At 44.7% G+C, this 20385-nt stretch overlaps 1 protein-coding gene across 2 annotated transcripts in view; it reads left to right on the top strand.

The window, feature by feature from the left end:
* The window catches only part of LOC116954170 (transcription factor E2F5-like), a 37780-nt gene extending 19241 nt beyond the window's left edge, over positions 1-18539 (top strand). Inside the window, exons 6-10 of one of the 2 annotated variants that reach the window (XM_032974654.2) lie at positions 1679-1880; positions 3883-4035; positions 6407-6445; positions 6686-6721; positions 8079-18539. In XM_032974654.2, the coding sequence (XP_032830545.1) occupies positions 1679-1880; positions 3883-4035; positions 6407-6445; positions 6686-6721; positions 8079-8194 (546 nt within the window). In that variant the 3' untranslated portion in view covers positions 8195-18539. Of the gene's footprint in view, positions 1-1678; positions 1881-3879; positions 4036-6406; positions 6446-6685; positions 6722-8078 lie in introns of both variants that reach the window. The other variant, XM_032974653.2, reaches the window with a different exon arrangement.
* Positions 18540-20385: the final 1846 nt, after the last annotated feature.

The following is a 20385-nucleotide window of genomic DNA, read 5'->3' as shown; positions in this document are numbered from 1 at the left end:
GTTTTTTTACGTGTTTGTGTAACTACATGTTTGCATTGTACACACAAATACTTTACAAATCTATTGCATCACAAAAGGCATTTCACTAAGCGTCTTTAGTCTCATCGCAGTGTCCCATGTCCATTGTTTTATTCAGTGGTGCCCCTAGGTGGCACTGTGTCACAATCTCTGAATCCTGTGTATGGCTTCATTACTGGCTGTTTTCTCATTGTAAAATACAGTGAAACCTTGGATTGCGAGCATAATTCGTTCCGGAAACGTGCTCGTAATCCAAAGCACTCGTATGTCAAAGCGAGAAAGAAATCATGGAAACTCAGATGATTCGTTCCACAACCAAAAAATACTGTATTCATATAAAAATTATTAATACAAAATACATTTTTATATTTTTATTATTTAATATAAAGTAATCAAATTGATTAATTACATTTAATCGTGGCTGGTGTGAGGGAGATGAGAGAGAGGAGAGGAAGAGGAGGGTTATTGTGTAGGACGACTTTCACTTGCAGTACAGTTACTAAAGAACAGGCACTACACTTGGACACAAAATAAAAAAAATGGTTTACGCACACACACGTGGTCACAACACTATACTGTAGTAAACAGTATACACTCGCACGGATGTTGACTATACGAGTGAGGGACGCCGACTGAGACCGAGCATGGGAGATGATTACCCACAATCCCGCAGTGAGGGAGAGAGAAGAACCATTGGCTCAGTTGTGATCACGTGACGCTCGGCAGACAAAGCGTATACTGTACGTACTGCTCGTATTGCAAGACATCGCTCGTTTATCAAATTATTATTTAGTTAAAAAAATTGCTCGTCTTGCAAAACACTCGCAGACCAAGTTACTCGCAATCTAAGGTTTCACTAATACATTTCCATGTGTTTGACGAAGTCGTTAATGTAAAGCTGAATTGAAATCTTTCAAAAAGTTATAAGTTGCAATCCACCTCGAGGGTACTATACATGTTTTGAAGGGATGGATAAATCTGTTGCAAGAAAATTTTAGGATTTTCTCACGTAAAGTCCCAGTGACAAATTTGAATGTGCAGCTATCCCTCGGTCAACTCTGGGTTCAGAGGTCGACAGCGGACACGTGAAGTGTGCGAGTGAAGCGTGCCAACAGCGAGACGTCCGACCGCGTCCCTCTTGTGCTCGCCGAGCAGCACTGGGGGCTTCAGGTTGCCGAACGAGTGCATGAGAAGGTCGCACTCGGTACACACAAAGTGCTTCGCGCAAGTGAACCACAACACCGTGCTGATCCTCGTAAAGGGGCATAAACCACCGTCGCGTGAAATCCGGTCACCCTCGCAGCGGCGGCTTTTGACTGGCCACCAAACAGAGAGGGTCGCCGCATCGCGTGCTTTCAGATGCGCTTCTGCAGCCGTCTGGAACGCTCTTCCGATGTTAGGAAGCCACTGGAGCTTTGCACTTTTAAATGTAGGTTGAAAACTCGTTTCTTTAGAACTGCCTTTTGTGTTTAGCTTGGTCTTCCCCAACATCTCCGATTGGCACGGTTGGCTACGTACGGTTCAACATACAACAACTGCACCACTATTTCCACTCCCCACCCTCGCATCGCACCCAAGATAACCGATGAGATTGCATTCGAGGTTAAACTCTTTGGGGATGCGCGTCTCTCATTCCGTGTCCGTGCCCTTGTTGTTGCAGAGCTCTAACGGCCACAGAAAGTACCAGATCCACCTGAAGAGCCAGTCTGGACCGATCAACGTTCTGCTGGTCAACAAGGAGTCGTCGTGCAGCCCGGTGGTGGTTCCCGTGCCTCCGCCGGACGACATGGCGCAACCCACGCGGCACCTCCCGCCCCTCCCTCAGCGACCCGACCCTCCCGTGCCGGCAGACGGGCTTCTCGGTGAGCGGACGTGCGGGCTCGCCAGTCGTGCGGCGTAGCGTGGATCGCTCACAACAACGAGCGGAGCGCCGGGTGGCTAAAGCACAGCAGGTTGGCACAGTAGGGGGCACAGGTGGTGCATCAGCCAGTCATCTCAGTCAGTCGACCCGTGGCACCTGCTGGGTCTGCCCAGTGACCTCCTGCCAGCGGGCGTTCGACACTTCACGTGGCCTCACGGTGCACATGGCCTGGCACAAGCGTCGTGGTGACGTCACCGCCACTTAGTGGCGAATGGCGATGGCGGTTGTTGTTGTGTGTGTGGGGCGGCTCTCTCGCTATTTGGGCGTCCCGACGACGAGGCACACACTGAGGATCTTGCAGCCAGGGACGGCTGCTGCGTGTCGGGCCTCGCAGGAGGATTCATTGTCCCCCCCCCCCCCCCACCGCCGCACCTCCGATTAGCACGGTCGGCTACGCAACATTACTTAGTACGTACGTGCACGACAAAACAAACGCAGGGAAGAAAAACCATGCGCGTGTGCGGACGGATTTTTGCGGGACGCTTTCCGACGTGCGTTTGTCCTCCACATGCTGCAGTTCGTGAGCAGTTACAACGCAGGGTTCCATCTTGGCACGAACACTATTCTTACGTAAGTGATATTTCGAGGAAACGTGCATATGGGAACGCCTTATCAATTGAAATCGGGAAATCTGAGTTGGTAGATTTAATCTAGATTTGAAGTTTTCGTTTTTTTTTCCGAGACCAAGGTACTCTGCAAACCTTCGGGCTACTATCAAAGGTTTGTTCATGAAGCCATCCAGATATATAAACACAGACATAACTTCAACGGGGAAGATGGATACAAATTGAGCAATCATTGGAAGAATGTTATTAACCAGGTAAAACCTTAACTGCTTTATGGCGTTGCCTTCATATCCGCATCTCCAGTTTCTTCAGCCTCCCACTCGCTTCCCCCCTCCCTCCCCCCCCGGCATTTTGTCGTGCACGTGTCTTAGCTTGCAGCACTCCACTCTCCCTACCCCACACCCCCACCCTCTCTATCTCTCCTCCCTGGCTCCTCCCTCCCCCCCTCTTACCTATATGGCCTCTTGTTACAGCAGCTCTTTTGCCCAACTTCGGCAGTTGTTTCTTGCTGTGGTTGTCCCAGCTGATGACGGACGCTTGCGTTGCGCCCGAAACGTGGTGATTTAATTGCCTGCCCCTGGTTCTGTTTTTGTTTACTGCTTTCCATGCATTGCGCATTGGGATCCTAGAATGGAATGCCCATTATACATTTTAATTCTTATTATTATGCGTGATGACACTTTCACCCTCCGTTCAAGTGATCGCTTTTTTATATACACACGGGGCACGTTCTCACACACTTGAGTATGACCGTAAGTTGTGAACACTCTGCCTGACATCCTCAATAAAACGTACAATAGAACCCCTCTTAACGACCACCCCTGTTAACGACTAATCACTTTACAACGGGCCTCCCTAGAGCCCAATGTCTCGTGTATAGTAGTTTATTGTATAACGTTCAAGGCCGTGAGCTTAACGATCATGTGATTATGCAAGAAGAGGCCACGATATACAATAGCCTCTAGGTTATTACACAGAGTGCTTCAAGAAAATGTTAACACTTATATGGGACTATCGTTTTTAATGGCAGTATGTAACATGATAATAAGTGTATGTTAATAGCTTCAAAAGGTAAGTGAGTCTCCACTTGTTCGCCATAATTGTCAACGCGTGCCTGGAATCTTCTCCAGGTAGTCTCCAGAGCCCGGAGGCACATTTCTTGTGGTGTTGCAAATTCTTACAAGTGTTAAAAAACATTTTTAAGCACCCTGAATGTCGAAAAAAATAAAATATTAGGGCCCCCCCCACCTAACCGATTTACGCACACGCCCCTAGCCGATGTTGTTACTACGCCACCGATTATGACATACGAGACGTTTGCATTCAAGCGTGCGCGTTGTGTGTGTTGTGCGTTTTTGGTTTTTTTTGCTGCAGCAGGGAGCCTGCAGCTGAGCGACCCCCCGTCGCCGATGAGGGGGCAGGCAATGTGCACCCAGAGTCCGGAGAGTCATGCCCTCTCTGGAGAACCGCAAGGCAAGCCACAACCTCTGCACCTGGCGCTGGAGCCCATCAAGGCGCAGACGGTGGAAGGTGAGGGCCGTCGCGTTCCCGTCACGAGAGGATTTTCCCCAAAAGCTCATCCATGTTTTCCTCTTCCCCCCCCCGCCCGTCTCGCCGCACGCGCTTGTGCTGCTGTCGCTGCCTTAAAAGGACTTGAGTTGTGCAGCATGTTCGTCGTCGGTGTCGTTCTCGTTCGGTACAATCCGCTGTTTGAGATGAGGGCCTCTCCCCAGGCCTTTTTGTTTTGTAGTGGTCATGTGACCACACTTTCACACGCGAACGTGGGAGCCTAGGATCACAGTACAGCAATGGACTTTGCCACACGACCCTATTGTGCCCCAGCCACCTAGCCCCATAAGCCCTATGACAATCCATTTGTGCATTGTGGTCACCCATCCAATCGCTTTGCAAGCTCAGACGTTGTTAGCTTCTGATGAGGTTTTATTGTGGATGATTTCGACTTAATTCGGTGGTGTGGACACGGTTGGAATGCTGACAGCTCTGTTTCATGCATATATTTGAACACAAGTTTGGCACATTTTTGTGGCTTTGACCTGAAGACAGCATAGGTGAGAGTGAACTTAAAAATTCAAACATGCGTCAATTTCCGTAATTTACATTATCGTTCATGTATGCATGTTGAAGGTCTTTCGCACCGTTCATAGCCAATCGCGCTAATCAGGTGCGACAGACAACTGAAACATCACCTGATACAGCCCAGGTTTTTGTAAACTCCATCCAAGTTATACAACTTCAAATTTAATGTATCCTTTAACTCTTCGTCATTTTCATTACCTTCTGATGTTCGAGTTGCAGCTTCAACGAGCACGTAAAATAAAGACATTAGTTTTGATTTCCCGATGCAAAATGCACGTTTTCCCCATGCATCTTCGCGCACACGTTGTGTTATTCAACAATGCGTTTTATATATTCGAACTGCACCGTTAGCGGCATGGTGTACACAGAGGGTGGTGTTCGAGAGAACACAACAGGCAGACAGTGTTGGGCAACAGCGATGGATGGAGGTTTAGACATGCACGCCGGCTACACTTGGGGTTAACTCTTTTTAAAACGCATGATGGACCTCGGCGGGGAATAAAGGTTTTGCATCTCTAAAAACCCGTAGCCAATCGGGGGGGGGGTGCCCATTGTGTGCCCTTGGCACGGTATGAGTGGCTCCAGTGTTGGTGGTGCACAATGATGCACGTTGGCAGCACATTCCCCATTTTATAAGTTGGCACTTGTGTTTTCACGTTTTTCGTGCCACCGAAGACGAGCGACGGGCCCAGCATTTTTGTTGCTGTGCGCCTTTTCAAAAGAGGGGCTTTTAAAAAAAATAAATGTGAAGAAGGGCAGAATTCAACGTTTGTGTCGTACATATGGACAGTGTAAATGAGTAAAAGGCGACCCTTGGCTGCGAAAACACACGGGGACGGGTCTTTCGTGTAGGTTCTCCGAAATTAATCAAGAATACTTATTGGGCATAAGAGGTTTTTTTTTTGGGGGTTAGATCGTGTAAATTAAAATGTTTCGTTAAACCCGCCACCACCCGACACAGCCAATTAGTAAGGTTAGTCACATAAACAGTACATGCCAATACATTTTTTTACGTGACAACCTAACTATTTGGCTGCGTCGGGTGGTGGCGGTTTTAACGACACATTTATATTTACACGATCTCACCCAAAGAAAGCTCTGGATAATAGTGGTCGTGAAAGCCTACGTGTTAAACAATTGAGTTTTACGATATTTTTTATCTGCATTAAATGAAATGTTCTAATAAAAATGTTGTTATAATTGTGGCCATTTCGAGGTCTCTCTGAGCCATTGTCTTTGGCCAACTTTTGCCGTTGTCATACTTCAATGACCGTGTGGCGCTGCACAATGGGACTGTGTGAACGTGCCAGTATTTTTTTTATAGGTAAATAGTGTACAAATTTTTTGACTTTTTCTTGAATTGAGATTAAATGACATATAACGCTCGACTAGTTGATGATTTTATTTCACCTGGTTTGAGATTGACTATTATGAGATACAAAACTAAGTTATACATGCGCACATGTTAAATATTAATTATTTCAATGCAGTTTTAAAGTAAATTATTCCGTGTATACTGTTGTAATATTTATTTGCAATTATTTTGGCACTAAAATTGTGCAAAGATTCTAAACAGATATCCATGTAATTTGATCCCAAAATTCATATTTACATACTGTTGCTTTTGTCATGCTCTGTGATATATCATCATCTGGAAGTCTAATCACGAGTAGATTCGATTTCAGAATGATCAAAAATGTTTTACAAGGTGCAATCTTATAGGAGGATTATGGATTAAGTCATGAACACACAAAGTTGTATTGTGGGAAGGATACCTATTAATGGTTTTCATTTTAACTTTCAGGTCTGCAGCTGCCTAAAGATATATTCGAGCCGTCAAAAGGTATACTATTCAATCCTTTTCACTTCCATGCACATTAAACGTAGTCACTTCCGTTAGTTGTTACACAGCGTTGCTGAGTGGTGTGTGCTTTGTATAACTATAACTAATTTACTTAGTTTCCTTCGAAAGTTTCAACTTCAGTAGCCCTAACGTGTATTGGTGGCAGACCTTGTTGTCCCCGTTACTTATGTTTGTACGTTGACCCAAAGTAATTCTGCCATTGTTTACTTTTCCTTACAGCGGGAGATTTCATTGATGAGCTCATGTATTCGGACGGTGAGTTTGTCGTCGTCACTCGCCCCTTTGCCATTCAGGGATCGCACCGAATGCACACTCTGCAAGGATCTCTCCTTGCCTCGAGCGTAATTGAGAAAACAGCTGTGAAAAGTGACCGAGTGTTAACACGGCATTTGAGTTTTGTCGCTGGGCGTACATGGGTCATGAACGAATCGTTTTCCTGGTGTGGTGGTTGGCGGCCCACACCTGTGACCCAGCCCTTGCGAGGTGGCGTTAGTGAGTCTTGCAAAGATATCGCCTAGCCCTGTGTAGGTTGACGTGGTGGACAGCAGATGGCAGTACAGCAAAATGGGTTTGTCTACCATTCATCTCTGCATATGTATTTGTGTTGCCCCATTGTTTGTGTAGTTTCTCTGATTATTCCCAGTTTCCTTTTCACATTTAATATATCCCAAATTAAGATCCTCTTTAAAAGTGTATGGATAATAAGTGATGCTGCATTCCGATTAATAGATCTTCTTCACCACGTTGTAAGTGAATATTTATCACGAGACTAAAGGGCTTTTTCTGAACAAGGACATTTATGAACTTGTCTCGTTATATAAGTAGGCATAAAATTGCATGCCCTTTCTATATATATTTTTACTACTTTAACTTAGTCCGTGACTCTCACAGTGTAAATTTTTGCCTGGGTGATGACGCATAACAACCTGTGCGCTGTACCCCACCATACAACCAGCACAAAGTTTGTATGTATTTTGAATCTCTTGTGCACCGCACATAGCCAACCGTGCTAATCAGAGGTGCTGCGGGGGAAGGACAACAAATTTAAACACAAATCGGTTCTAAAGAAAATAGTTCTCAATCTAGATTTTAAAAGTTCACAGCTCCATTGGCTTCCTAATATCGGAAGGAAAGAGCACTTCAGACGGCCACAGAAGCGCATCTGAAAGCACACTACTGTGGCCCCGTCTTTGTTTGATGGCTGGTCAAAAGCCGCAGCTGCTGCGAGGATAACTGGAGTTTGTGCTACCCCGCTAAACTTTACACGCACACACAAACGACAAAGATCCCCCGTATAGCCTTAACAGACTGTTGGGGCAAGTGTTGTTAGCGAGCACCTATGAATGCTGGCAGGGCACATAAGGGGATGGGTGACCAGCACGACGCCCGGCCGCCTTTGTTTACAACATGACCGGTTCAGATAATCGTCACCGGTGTCGGCCATGAGCAGGAATCGAACTCGGGCGACCGGGGTTCGTAGCACAGTGCCCTAACCGCTACATTACCACTCCCCACACTGGCACACACGTGCCCCGGTGTCCACATGTAAACTCTAACACCCCGTGTGCGTGCGTGCCCCCGCTCCCCTTTTGTCACTCTCTACCGCGCGCAGTGTTCACGCCACTGCTCCGATTGTCTCCCCCTCCTGCTGACCACGACTACTACTTCAACCTGGACGAGACTGAGGGCGTCTGTGACCTCTTTGACGTGCCTATCCTGGGAATCTGAACGCTCAATGCCGTCGGTCGTTTGAAGGTTTTCCCGAGGCGCGCCTTGATCCCGATTTCCACGTGCGTACGCTCCCTCCCACCCTTCTCTCCTCTTCAAAGCGTGAGACAGGATGGACGGAGCGAAATAAAACGGTGACATTGAGAGACTCGAACAGATTCTCAGTCCTGCCAAAATGTTTTTGATCGAAGTGCCTTTACCAAGACTACTGCCCTTCCTACTGCCCTAAACTGTCTCGGTCCACACATTATGTTATGATTTCTAAGTCCCATTTTTCAGAATGAAAAGAGGTTCTCTTGTTTCAGAGGCCTAAAACATGGCATGGAATTGCCAGTCCCAAAGGTTTTCTTTACAGGGTGTGGATTTTCAGACAGTCCTTCGAGACTGGATTTTTTGGTTTCCAAAAATAGTAGATAAAATAACTGTAAAGTCACCTATGAGTGAACAGTTTGGCCAGATGTTTGAGCTCCGCTTTCACGTGCCAAATTGAAACAGAAGGAAACGGTCAGTCACGATGTTTTCTTGATTTTTGTTCTGTTGGTGTTGTTGTAACCTTGCTATATAAAGATTTCAGGCTTAAATTTGGAACCGCATTAAAATTAGGAACAGGGAATTGGAAATGTTTTCGCATCATTGTGATGAGATTTAACATTGTGTGCCCTTGTGTGGATGGGACTATTAATGGCATAGAATAAACCATGCAAACTGATGTACATTTTATTACGGCAAAGAAAGTATGCTTAATTTACTGCTTACTACAGGAAATTGTGTTCTTAGAGGTCTCTGTATTTTGGTCGTTGAATATTTTTGTTTGTACATTTTGTCGACATCGGTTGCAAAAAAAATAAGCAGCAGAAATATTTCATAGCAGGGATGGGGTAAGTACAGGGCATCTGTGGGATTATTGCGTTAATTCAATAAAAAGGTTAACCCGAGTTGAGCATGGTTAGAAGTGTTGTTCAGATGTCTTGTAGTTGCTCAATCCTAAGTTTTGAGATCACTTATTTTTTCCCGGGACCTCCACTGGCCCATCGGCTTGATTGTTGGGGGACGGTTCTGCTTCTGTCGGGCACCTTGTTTTGCGAGTCGGCAAGATCGATGTTTGAGAGCGAGTCAACAGGCACAGGCCCGTTCATTACTTGCTTGCTCATGCCTCTGCTGCCGAATTGGGCCTGCACTACAGGCGACTAAAGAACAAATCTACATGAGGGTATATGGCCACGGCTCGCCTGATGTTTTGGAAGAGGAAACGTAATTCACTATTCCAATTAGACTAGCTTTTCCACAGCTAGGGATAGGGCATACCTTTTTATTTTTACCAAATTTTCACCATCCACAGGACTCTTCACGTTCATTACATTTAGCGTGATCCCCACAGGGCCACGGAACGTGCAGAGTAAGCCTTTGGACTGCCGTCTTGTACGCGTCGATAAATGCAATTATTCCTTGGGTTGTATTCCATTTAAATTGTACGTTTGAACAGTACGACCCATTTGATACTGCCAATAATATCTAAACCGAAGATATGCTGCTTGCCCCTAAAAACAAAGGGCCGTGACTGAGGAATACCCATATATATGACAATTTTATTATAATTATGTTTATCTCATTGTTTCTAAATAATTCTGGCTAAGCTCCACCTTCCAGTGGATGTGTAGACTGTACTTTAATTGGGTGGAATGTATTCAGTGTGAGATATGCCTTAAAGAGAGCTGTTATATAAGGGACGTTCGATATTGGGTCAGAAATGTTGACATTTGAAATGCGATGACATTTGCTTGGGTGCTTGGCCTATCTATAAGTCAGGCATTTGTCTTACGTGAGTTTCTTTTTTATTTTTATATTCACAATGGCAAGAGTAGGGAATCTAAAGCTGATAGAGCAGGCAAGGTGTTGTTAATTGGTTGCCTTTCCAACGGAGGTGGCTTGCACCGGGAAGTATTTTTTTATGGTGGCTGCTTTAGACCGGCGATTCAACCTTCAAGTGCGAGTGGTGAATCGCAAGAAGACCGAAGCACCGTACATTTGTCACTGATGCGGTGCAGTGGGGGGGATGCCTGTTGGTTATTTTGCGAGTTGAACGGATGTGTTTCTCGTCTCGGATGGCAACAACACCCACTCCCTGGCAGTGACGAGGTCCCTACATTGGTCTTGCCACAACAGAGCCAAGTGGAATGTAGCAAAATGGTGAAACGTACAATTGTTTAGTACCACACTTTATCCATGCCTTTATATTTTCTGTACATTTTTTTTTACTGTGACATTTGTGTGATGATATTTTTTGTTTGCGGTTTATTGTGGTGATTATTTTTTTACTTTACTGTGTGCGCGCGCGTGCGTGCGTTTTGTTTTTTTACTAAGATACGTTTGTGTTAAGCACCCAAAGCTTGCTTTGGTCGTGCTTATTTATTAAATTTCTTTGTCAGACTTTGTTTAATCCATACTTATTAATCCACATGTGAGCCTGCAGAGTTTTTTTTTTTTCAAAGCAAAGCACAGGTCCCTTGTCCTCTGCAACCCCTGGTGAATTTCTTGGTTCATCCGTGTTCATACCTGTGTTTGAATGGACTCGGGTGGAGCGGGTTCAGTGAACTATCACAGCACACATTGATGTCATTGAAATTCCACCAAGTGATTGTTGTCAAAGCTGCATATGTAGTGCTCACATTTGTACCGACATCACGCTCAAAAGCAAATAAAATCAAAAAGCTTGCAGGTCCATATTATATCACCGCTAAGTCATGGCAACTTTTAGTCCATGGGGTTTTTCGCATACTGGGTCCACCTAATTCAGAGGCCAGGCAATTTACCGACTTATATGCTAGCAGAAATTGAGAGGACCAGGTTAATTTTCAGTTTGCCAACAGGTGTGATGATGTATGTTGGACTTCTTTCTCACCGTGTGTATCGAACCGGTGGAATTGGAGGTGGGTGGGATTCTTAAACTGTTTTGGAAATTCCACCAGAATCCAGCTGTCAATCCAGAAATATCACCTTTCATGGGCCCTCATGCATCACGTTTGTAGACATTTTTATAATTTGCATCGGGACAGGAGTGGTTAGAGATCGAAAACAGAGTTGCCAACGTTCAGAAATATACTTTCTTTAAGAAGTCATTTTCGTTCCGGGTCTGTTTATCTTGCAACTTATATATATAAAAAAGTATCAGTGCAGTGGCTGTAGCTCGATACGTTCGTTTTACACAACAGTACTTTTCTTTGCAGTAACGTTGGTTTCTGTTCACGAACTGTAGTCTGAAATGCCACATCCGCATTTCTGACAACATCCGTTTTCGCCTTGCTCGAATTATGAAAAACAGTTCGGAAGTTTAGAGACGTCAAACCTGTACGGCTGCGGCCGCGGCAAAATGAGCGATACTTTGGTCTCAGTTGCATGCCACCTCTTGAACAGATCTCGTTGAATAAACTGTCGGTTAAATAAACTATTTAGCCACATTACACCTTTGGCAATTCAACACAACGGTTGTGTAACTCGGTAATGGGGTTGGCAAGGGCTCCTTAACCAGATGAGCTGCATTGAGCCAAATACCGTTATAAAGTGGTGTTACCAACATACCCTGCTTGTTCATTTGCGAGTATCGCAAGCATGCACATATTAACTAGATAAAACCTGTGAATTTTACTACCTTTGTGAATTGAGAATGCTGTGTGTGTTGCGTTGAAGCTTCTCAAATTCCCCATTTTGTTGTTGTTGTTGAAGTTTACATTTCAAATGCGACCCTGTGTGGTTCTGTAGCTCGTCACAAAGTAAGCGTTTTAACAACCAAATGTTGTACCTTCTGCTTTAAATGTGAAGGTGTGTACCGTCCGTACGAAACGTCTCGCCGAGGTGGCGAGATGTTAATTACCTTGCCTGGTATAAAGGAGCTCGTGGGATTCTATCCCGACCCTGTGACGCCTGCTATATATTTGGAGTTTGCATGTCTCTCTCCCCGTGGTTGCTTGGATTTTCCCGCGAGTCCTCCAGGTTTTTCCCCTCCACATTTCGAATCAACATCACGTGTTTAGAGACTTTGGTTGCGATAAATTTCCACACGATAAGCCACTTTGTAGAGCCATAATTTGTGATAGCCAGGTCACTTATGAAAAAGAGCTACAGTGAGGGAAAAAAGTATTTGATCCCCTGCTGATTTTGTACGTTTGCCCACTGACAAATAAATGATCAGTCTATAATATTTTTGGTTGGTTTATTTGAACAGTGAGAGACAGAATAACAACAAAAACATCCGGAAAAACACATGTCAAAAATGTTATAAATTGATTTGCATTTTAATGAGGGAAATAAGTATTTGACCCCTCTGCAAAACATGACTTAGTGCTTTGTGGCAAAACCCTTGTTGGCAATCACAGAGGTCAGACGTTTCTTGTAGTTGGCCACCAGGTTTGCACACATCTCAGGAGGGATTTTGTCCCACTCCTCTTTGCAGATCTTCTCCAAGTCATTAAGGTTTCGAGGCTGACGTTTGGCAACTGGAACCTTCAGCTCCCTCCACATATTTTCTATGGGATTAAGGTCTGGAGACTGGCTAGGCCACTCCAGGACCTTAATGTGCTTCTTCTTGAGCCACTCCTTTGTTGCCTTGGCCGTGTGTTTTGGGTCATTGTCATGCTGGAATACCCATCCACAACCCATTTTCAATGCCCTGGCTGAGGGAAGGAGGTTCTCACCCAAGATTTGACATTACATGGTCCCGTCCATCGTCCCTTTGATGCGGTGAAGTTGTCCTGTCCCTTTAGCAGAAAAACACCCCCAAAGCATAATGTTTCCACCTCCATGTTTGACGGTGGGGATGGTGTTCTTGGGGTCATAGGCAGCATTCCTCCTCCACACACGGCGAGTTGAGTTGATGCCAAAGAGCTCCATTTTGGTCTCATCTGATCACAACACTTTCACCTAGTTGTCCTCTGCATCATTCAAATGTTCATTGGCAAACTTCAGACGGCCATGTATATGTGCTTTCTTGAGCAGGGGGACCTTGCGGGCGCTGCAGGATTTCAGTCCTTCACGGCGTAGTGTGTTACCAATTGTTTTCTTGGTGATTATGGTCCCAGCTGCCTTGAGATCATTGACAAAATCCTCCCGTGTAGTTCTGGGCTGATTCCTCACCGTTCTCATGATCATTGCAACTCCACGAGGTGAGATCTTGCATGGAGCCCCAGGCCGAGGGAGATTGACAGTTCTTTTGTGTTTCTTCCATTTGCGAATAATCGCACCAACTGTTGTCACCTTCTCACCAAGCTGCTTGGCAATGGTCTTGTAGCCCATTCCACCCTTGTGTAGGTCTACAATCTTGTCCCTGACATCCTTGGAGAGCTCTTTGGTCTTGGCCATGGTGGAGAGTTTGGAATCTGATTGATTGATTCTGTGGACAGGTGTCTTTTATACAGCTGAGATTTGGAGCACTCCCTTTAAGAGTGTGCTCCTAATCTTAGCTCATTACTTGTATAAAAGACACCTGGTAGCCAGAAGTCTTTCTGATTGAGAGGGGGTCAAATACGTATTTCCCTCATTAAAATGCAAATCAATTAATAACATTTTTGACGTGCGTTTTTCTGGATTTTTGTTGTTATTCTGTCTCCCACTGTTCAAATAAACCTACCATTAAAATGATAGACTGATCATTTCTTTGTCAGTGGGCAAACGTACAAACTCAGCAGGGGATCAAATACTTTTTTCCCCTCACTGTATATAGCTCAGCGGGACATACGTGATAAAAAATATATTTTTTTAAAACATCACTTCCCCAGTTCACTTTGAGCAGTTGCTTAACGTTCAGTGAATTATAATCGAGACTACATTGGTCCTTGGGGTCGTTTTCCTTTTTACAATTCAGCATGAGCTACAGAAGAGTCCCTCGTATTTAAAAATGTGTGATTATTTTATTTTATTTTACAATGTCACATCTGTTCGGAGTTTTGCAGACGTTAGGATCAGTTGCATTGCGTAACGATTTTAAATCACCTTAGGAAACATTGCGACGTGACCTGATGCAACTGGACATCACCGTTGAAATAGCGAAGTCTCACTTTGCGTTGTCATACTCTCAGATGAACCAGACTACCATTTCCCCCCCCCCCCCCCAATTAACTGAAATGTTTTACATACTCTGGTTCTTTCGGTAAGTCATGTAGGTAAAGAAAATAAAAACAAAGATAAAAAATAAATTAAGTCACGACGTTTCGGTCGTAACACAAGCGATCGTCATCAGGCATGACGACGACCCCTTGTGTTGCATGATTTAATTTATTTTTAGCATTTTTTTTTCTTTACCTATGTGACTTTACTGAAAGAACCAGAGTATGGATCCTTGCAGTCACGAAACTTCAAATCTAGAATGAAATGTTTTATATAGGGAGGTTCTTATTTTCAGATTTGACAGATTAATCGGACAATTGGGAACACGTGTCTAACCATGTGGTGATGCATGCGCCGTGTCATTGCAAGCCATCATTTTACTAAATTACACCTTTATGGCTACAATCCTGGCACTTTCTACAGGCAGCCGATGGAATGTTACCAAAAATTGGTCTGGTACGGTGCTTTCATTTATAACCCAATTACATTTCTACCATATCTCATTACGAGTGTATTTATCCTTTTTAAGTCAATGAAAAGGAAACAAATTGATAACATTTGGTGTTCTTGGAAATATTTACTGGTTTGTACATTGTGCTAGCTTTGGCCAAAATGAAAATCCCATCAGACTTCATCTACTCTCGACTTATAATGCACAGAAATGACTTGTCAGGTGTAAACAATTCAATCGAGTTGCTGAATGTAAACTACAAACTAAACTATTTAATTTTATCAGGTAAGGTTCACTGAGCTATGTAGCGCTTTTTCAGAAGCGACCTGGCCACAAATGACAGGGCTTATCACGTGGAAATTTATTGCAGCCGAATACTCTGAACGCGTGACGTTGATTGTAAATGTGGAGGGGGGAAACCGGAGGACCTGGAGAAAAGTCCACGCGAGCACAGGGAGAACTTGCAAACGCCAAATAAACAGCAGGCGTCTGGGTCGGGATTGAACCCACGACCTCCTGCATACCAGGCGAGGCAGTTAACATCTCCTAGCCACCGTGGCGTCACAATGAGCGAATTCGCACAATTTGTAAACGATACCAATCCGTGGCTTCATCCAGGATGAGGGGGTGGTGGGCCGCTCAGGTTATGACAATTGGCGGAACAGCACGGCGCAGGACATTGTTTCACTTACGGTATTGTCAAACAGGACTACATTTTGGGACATGAATCAACCTTTTGTGTCCTTACACTAAAAGTATATACAAGGAAATGGGATGTGTAAGTCGAGTCGTGTCCTTGTAGTGTAAAAAAAAAAAAATGGGTGTAGAATTATTTACACTTTCACGCAGGAAATTGATTGGCCAAGCTGGAACTGTGACCGCTCTTGCGTCAAAGTTCCATCGTCGCGTCAAAACGATTGCCTCGTTGCGGCCCGTCGTTTGACATCCGCCACGCACCTAAGTGACAAGCCGTGGCAAGTGACTCCGGCTAAAAAGAACAAACCCAGACTGCTGTGCACACATCACAAATTTAAAGGTACCCTCTCCAACAGCCGTCAATCTCAAAACATAGCTTTACCAGTCGCCATCCTCGCCATCATCAGCACGACCTTGAAATCCTACGCGGTAGTACAAGGCATCTTATTGTAAAAAGCGAAGGCACACATGAAAGCTGCCTCGTCCGTGTTGACATTGATTGGGATGCCATGGGACTTTTTTTGCCACTATCATTACGGAAAATAAGAGTAGGTTTGACCCTTTCTGGCAATAAAACAGGAGGTGGTAAGATGTTCGAACACTAAATAAGATACTTTTTGCGAGGAATCAAGTCTGCAGTAACCGCACATACTTTTGGTGAACATGCAAACAAACATCGTCTGATAATATTGGCCTTGATGCTGATTGGGCCTACAACCATGCTTGCATGTTCACCACAAGCACGTGTGGTTAATGCAGACTTGATTCCTTGCAAAAGGTTTATGTTTGGTGTTTTATTGCCAGAAAGGGTAAAACATTCTTTTTCATACATGGATTGGGATGTCGTGATGCAGCCACTTGGTAAACTTTACTCACTGGCTTTGTGTGTCCAATCTCTGATGTTGTGTCCATAGCGAGAGACAACCGTTCGCTTTACTGGGGGTCATGGTGAACGCAGCATCACTTAAACTTATTCTACTATAGACGGAAAAGTCTCTATACAAACCCATCAATACATTTATCAAGAAGGTATTATTTGTGTTGTTTTTGCCATTTTATGCTTATGAACTGTCCACAAAATACATTGCAATTTACCACGAATACTGATTTCATTCACCTGGGCTCTTTGGAGCCATAAAGTAGTGGTCGATTCAAGGTTTAACTGCACAGTTGTAAATACAATGTATTCGTGAAAAAGGATCAGCGTGTGGTTTGCAATGTATCGTGTTCACATTTATAATTCTGTGCTCAGCGGAAAAAAAAAACAAATATACTTAAGATATGCGTCATTCAACAAGTGAACGTGTCAGTGGCTGGATGGCTTTGGGGGCGACAGGGGTCGGAGCACCGAGCCCAGCAACGCTGAGATTCCTGGGTTCAAATCCGGGCAGCCACCTTGCGATTTAAACCAGGTTCTCAAGTGTGTCGACTTGGTGGTCTCAGCCGGGTCACCTATGGCTGCACAGGAACAAAAAAAAAGCCGATTTCAAATTATTGTTTTTTTGGTTCGCCTCGCTAAATTGCCTTGGGTAATATGTTCGGGAGTTAAATGCCAGTGTTGAAGTCTTGCTCGCCACGAGAGGGCTTCAGGAGAGAGAGAGTGAATATTTGGTGGTAGAACGTTCAGGGTGCCGTGCGATTGGTGTGGTTTTCAGTTTTCTGGTGATGATGCCTCATTGCATCCGGTAGTTTTATGTACGAGTTCCCTGACCAGGCCAGAGGGCAACACACTGCCAACCTGGTAAATTGGCGATCGAGTGCCATTTGGCAGCACATCGGCTAAGGCGCGCTCCAGGTTATTCCCTGCAAGTTTCCTGAGCAGAAAGTTATTTCTTAAATACTCGCAGGTTTTTATGTGGGACTTGGAGGCCAGGCTTCTATCCATGTTACCCCCCCCCACCCAGACATCTGGAGATTTGGGAGTCATAGCACACTGCTCCACCACATGACACAAAAGAAGTGGCATCTGTTGCACAAATTGTTCAGGTGGAAAACGCTTGCGGTTTTTAGAAGGATCTGGTCAGTCTCCAGCGATGGATATATGCCTCCGATAATATAAGATCGGCTGAGTATTTGCAACGTTGTTGAGGTTTGTGCCCTTGTGCAGCAAGAACTATATCATTTGCAAGATGATGTACATGGAGGTTCACTTATACTTTGCAACGGTGATGGTGCTAGTACCGAGGCTTGATGGTGGAAGGCCATTGTTCACAATTCTCTTGTGGCTGCCTTTACAAGCGAGATGTATCCTGATTAACACGGTTGGCTACGTTCAGTGGGAAAGTTAACATGCGTTACATATGAAAGTACGGTTGGGTGTTATAGGAGAACGGCACCTGATGATGTTGGCCAACCTCAGCAGCAGGCCATGACGACAAACCGGTGTGATGGAGCAAGCAAGAGGAGAGGTCGATCATTGTTGCTGTGCCAAGATTTCTGTTGTCGGTGGAAACCAGTTTCCACCTTATGAGGGTGGCGAAGGCAAACGATTTGTTGTCCCCAGCAGCCGTGGCCGGTTTTATGGAATCCGATATTCGGCTGCGCTGATCATTTTAGGCGGAGCTCGAATTATATCGACGTCCACGTTGGCCCAGATGTGACGGTCTTGCGTTTTGAAGGTTAACTGACGAAGACATCGCACGGGAGAGCCGCTGGAAGGCTTTTGCAGGCTTCCAACTCGGTATGAGAATTAAGACGGTGAGTTGATTACCGTGCACAAATTGCCCTCTCTAGCGCGTGGATGATGAGGTCACTTGGGAAGGAATCTCCGGCCTACTGTTGACATTTTCAGTTGGACCGTTTCCGTGTATCCCGGGGCGTGATGCATTGCTCTGGAAAATAGTTCATAATGGATAAACTTGGTCTCATAACATGGTCGTCAGTTACATAATTGGAACAAAAATAGGGGGGGGGGGTGTTAAAAAAAGTAAAATGTATACAAATGCTGCCACGTGATGATGCGAATGTCCAGATGTCCATGTACCTTTTTGGGGACTCAGGTTTCTTTGTCACTGCCTTATGTGCATCTCTGATGTCCGACTTTTATTGGACTGTCTTCCCACACTTCAGAACTTAAATAAAGTTAATTCGTGTTTTGCTGGTTTTGGTCTTTTGTGCTTTACTTACACACCGTCCTGCAATTCATGTTTGTTTTTATGTATGTTTGTTGAACTTATTTCGCACCCGTGCGTAGGCAACCGCACTTATATGAGGTGTGGGGTGTGGGGGGGAAAGGACAACAAACTAAACACGAGAAATCTCCGCTCTAAAGAATTTAGTTTTCAAAAATAGGCGCTCGGAACACTGAGCAACACTTCAGTTTCCTTACTGCAAATACACGCGGCTGTGAGTTAAATACGTTTTCTGTGCATTTTTCTCTCGTTATTCATATATATAAATATTTGCCAAGTAGTGGGGCTTTATTTTCGTCTTTTTTGTACAGAACCGGATAATTGCTATGCAGCGTTGTGGGATGCTATTCCATGAATGACGCTGTATAAAATTTAATTGTTATCAAGGATGGAGTTAAAAATCACCATCCTGTGCCATCGAGTTATTCTTCAAGGTATCCCGCCATACCTCCTCCACCTCTCCAATAATAAGAGAATGACTATAGCAACCGGCACATCGTACAGAGCACGTTTAGCAATCTGCTCATCGTCCCCACATCCAGCACTGCTGCTGGCTGAGAGACCCTACTGCGTAGCAGCACCATCCCCTACTGGAACTCTACCCCGCTGCACACACGCAGCATCCTAAACGAAAACTGAACTCAATGTGCTGATCGTGGCATTGTCTTTGTACTGTGATCGCTTTTTGGCGTCCTCTGGTCTAACTATTTGTGGTTGCACCCGATTCAAGAGCCGAATGGCTCACAGGGCTATACCAAAATATACTGAACTAAAGACGTCTGTCTTGTGTGGACCAATCCGTTTCAAAGACTGCAATCATATGCTACCAGAGCATGTTTTATTATTTGCATGTTCACAAGTATATGTGGTTAATGCAGACATGATTCCTTGCAAAGGTTTCTGTTTGGTGTTTTAACATCTTAACACAAACCGTTGTATTGCCAGAAAGGGTTAAACCTATTTTTATATTTTGAACTATTACTTCTTTCACCAGGTAAGGCCCACTGAACTGTTTAACTCTTTTTTTCCACATTCTAAATGTGGAGGAAAAAACCCGGAGGACCCAAAGAAAAATCCATGCGACCACGGCGAGATAGGCATGCAAACTCCAAACACGCAGGCGGTCTGGGTTGGGATCGAACTCACGACCTCCTGTACACATGGCGAGGGAGTTAACACATCGCCAACAAAGCTATGGAAATGTGGTCAAACACACGAACCTCCTTTTGAATTATAGGACGCGCCCTTAAATCTTGCTTTCAAATATAGGAAAACTGTGTGTCTTGTGATATGAAGAATACCATAAGTTTACCAAAACTAAATGTCAAACTCCACGATTCAATGTCCAATAAAAAAAGGTTGCATCTACATAAAACACGTTTGTACAGTGTATAAACATTCTTCATGGGGTGTACACTGCAAGCTTCCCTTTTATTGTTTTAAAATCATCGGTTTTAAAAGCATTCAAAAAGTGAAATTATATATTGCCCATAAGGTTGCTTTCTCTGTTTAAAGTGCACCACTTCATCAAGCAGTGACGGCTCTTGGCTCCTGCTGTCGTTTTTGCGCCACTCGAATTTCGACGGCCCCCGGGGGCCCGTAAGCGGCCACCTCTCGTGCGGGAGGCGTCTCGGCGCCTCGCCCGTCGCACTCACCGATGTCCTCTCCTCCCCCCCCCCATGTGTGTGCAGATACTTATGGTTAATGTATGTAGGGTGTGTAGGTATATAGTAGGAGATACTGCAGAGTCAGTAGATACTAATGGCTAATGTATGTAGGGTGTGTAGGTATATAGTAGGAGATACTGCAGAGTCAGC

This window comes from Petromyzon marinus, chromosome 54, assembly GCF_048934315.1.
Source record: "Petromyzon marinus isolate PM22_M1 ecotype Great Lakes invasive population chromosome 54, UKy_Petmar_22M1.pri1.0, whole genome shotgun sequence".
In the NCBI taxonomy this organism is placed as follows: Eukaryota; Metazoa; Chordata; class Hyperoartia; order Petromyzontiformes; family Petromyzontidae; genus Petromyzon; species Petromyzon marinus.
Note: the sequence above shows the minus strand (reverse complement) of the source record. Positions and strands in the feature narration are given on the sequence as shown.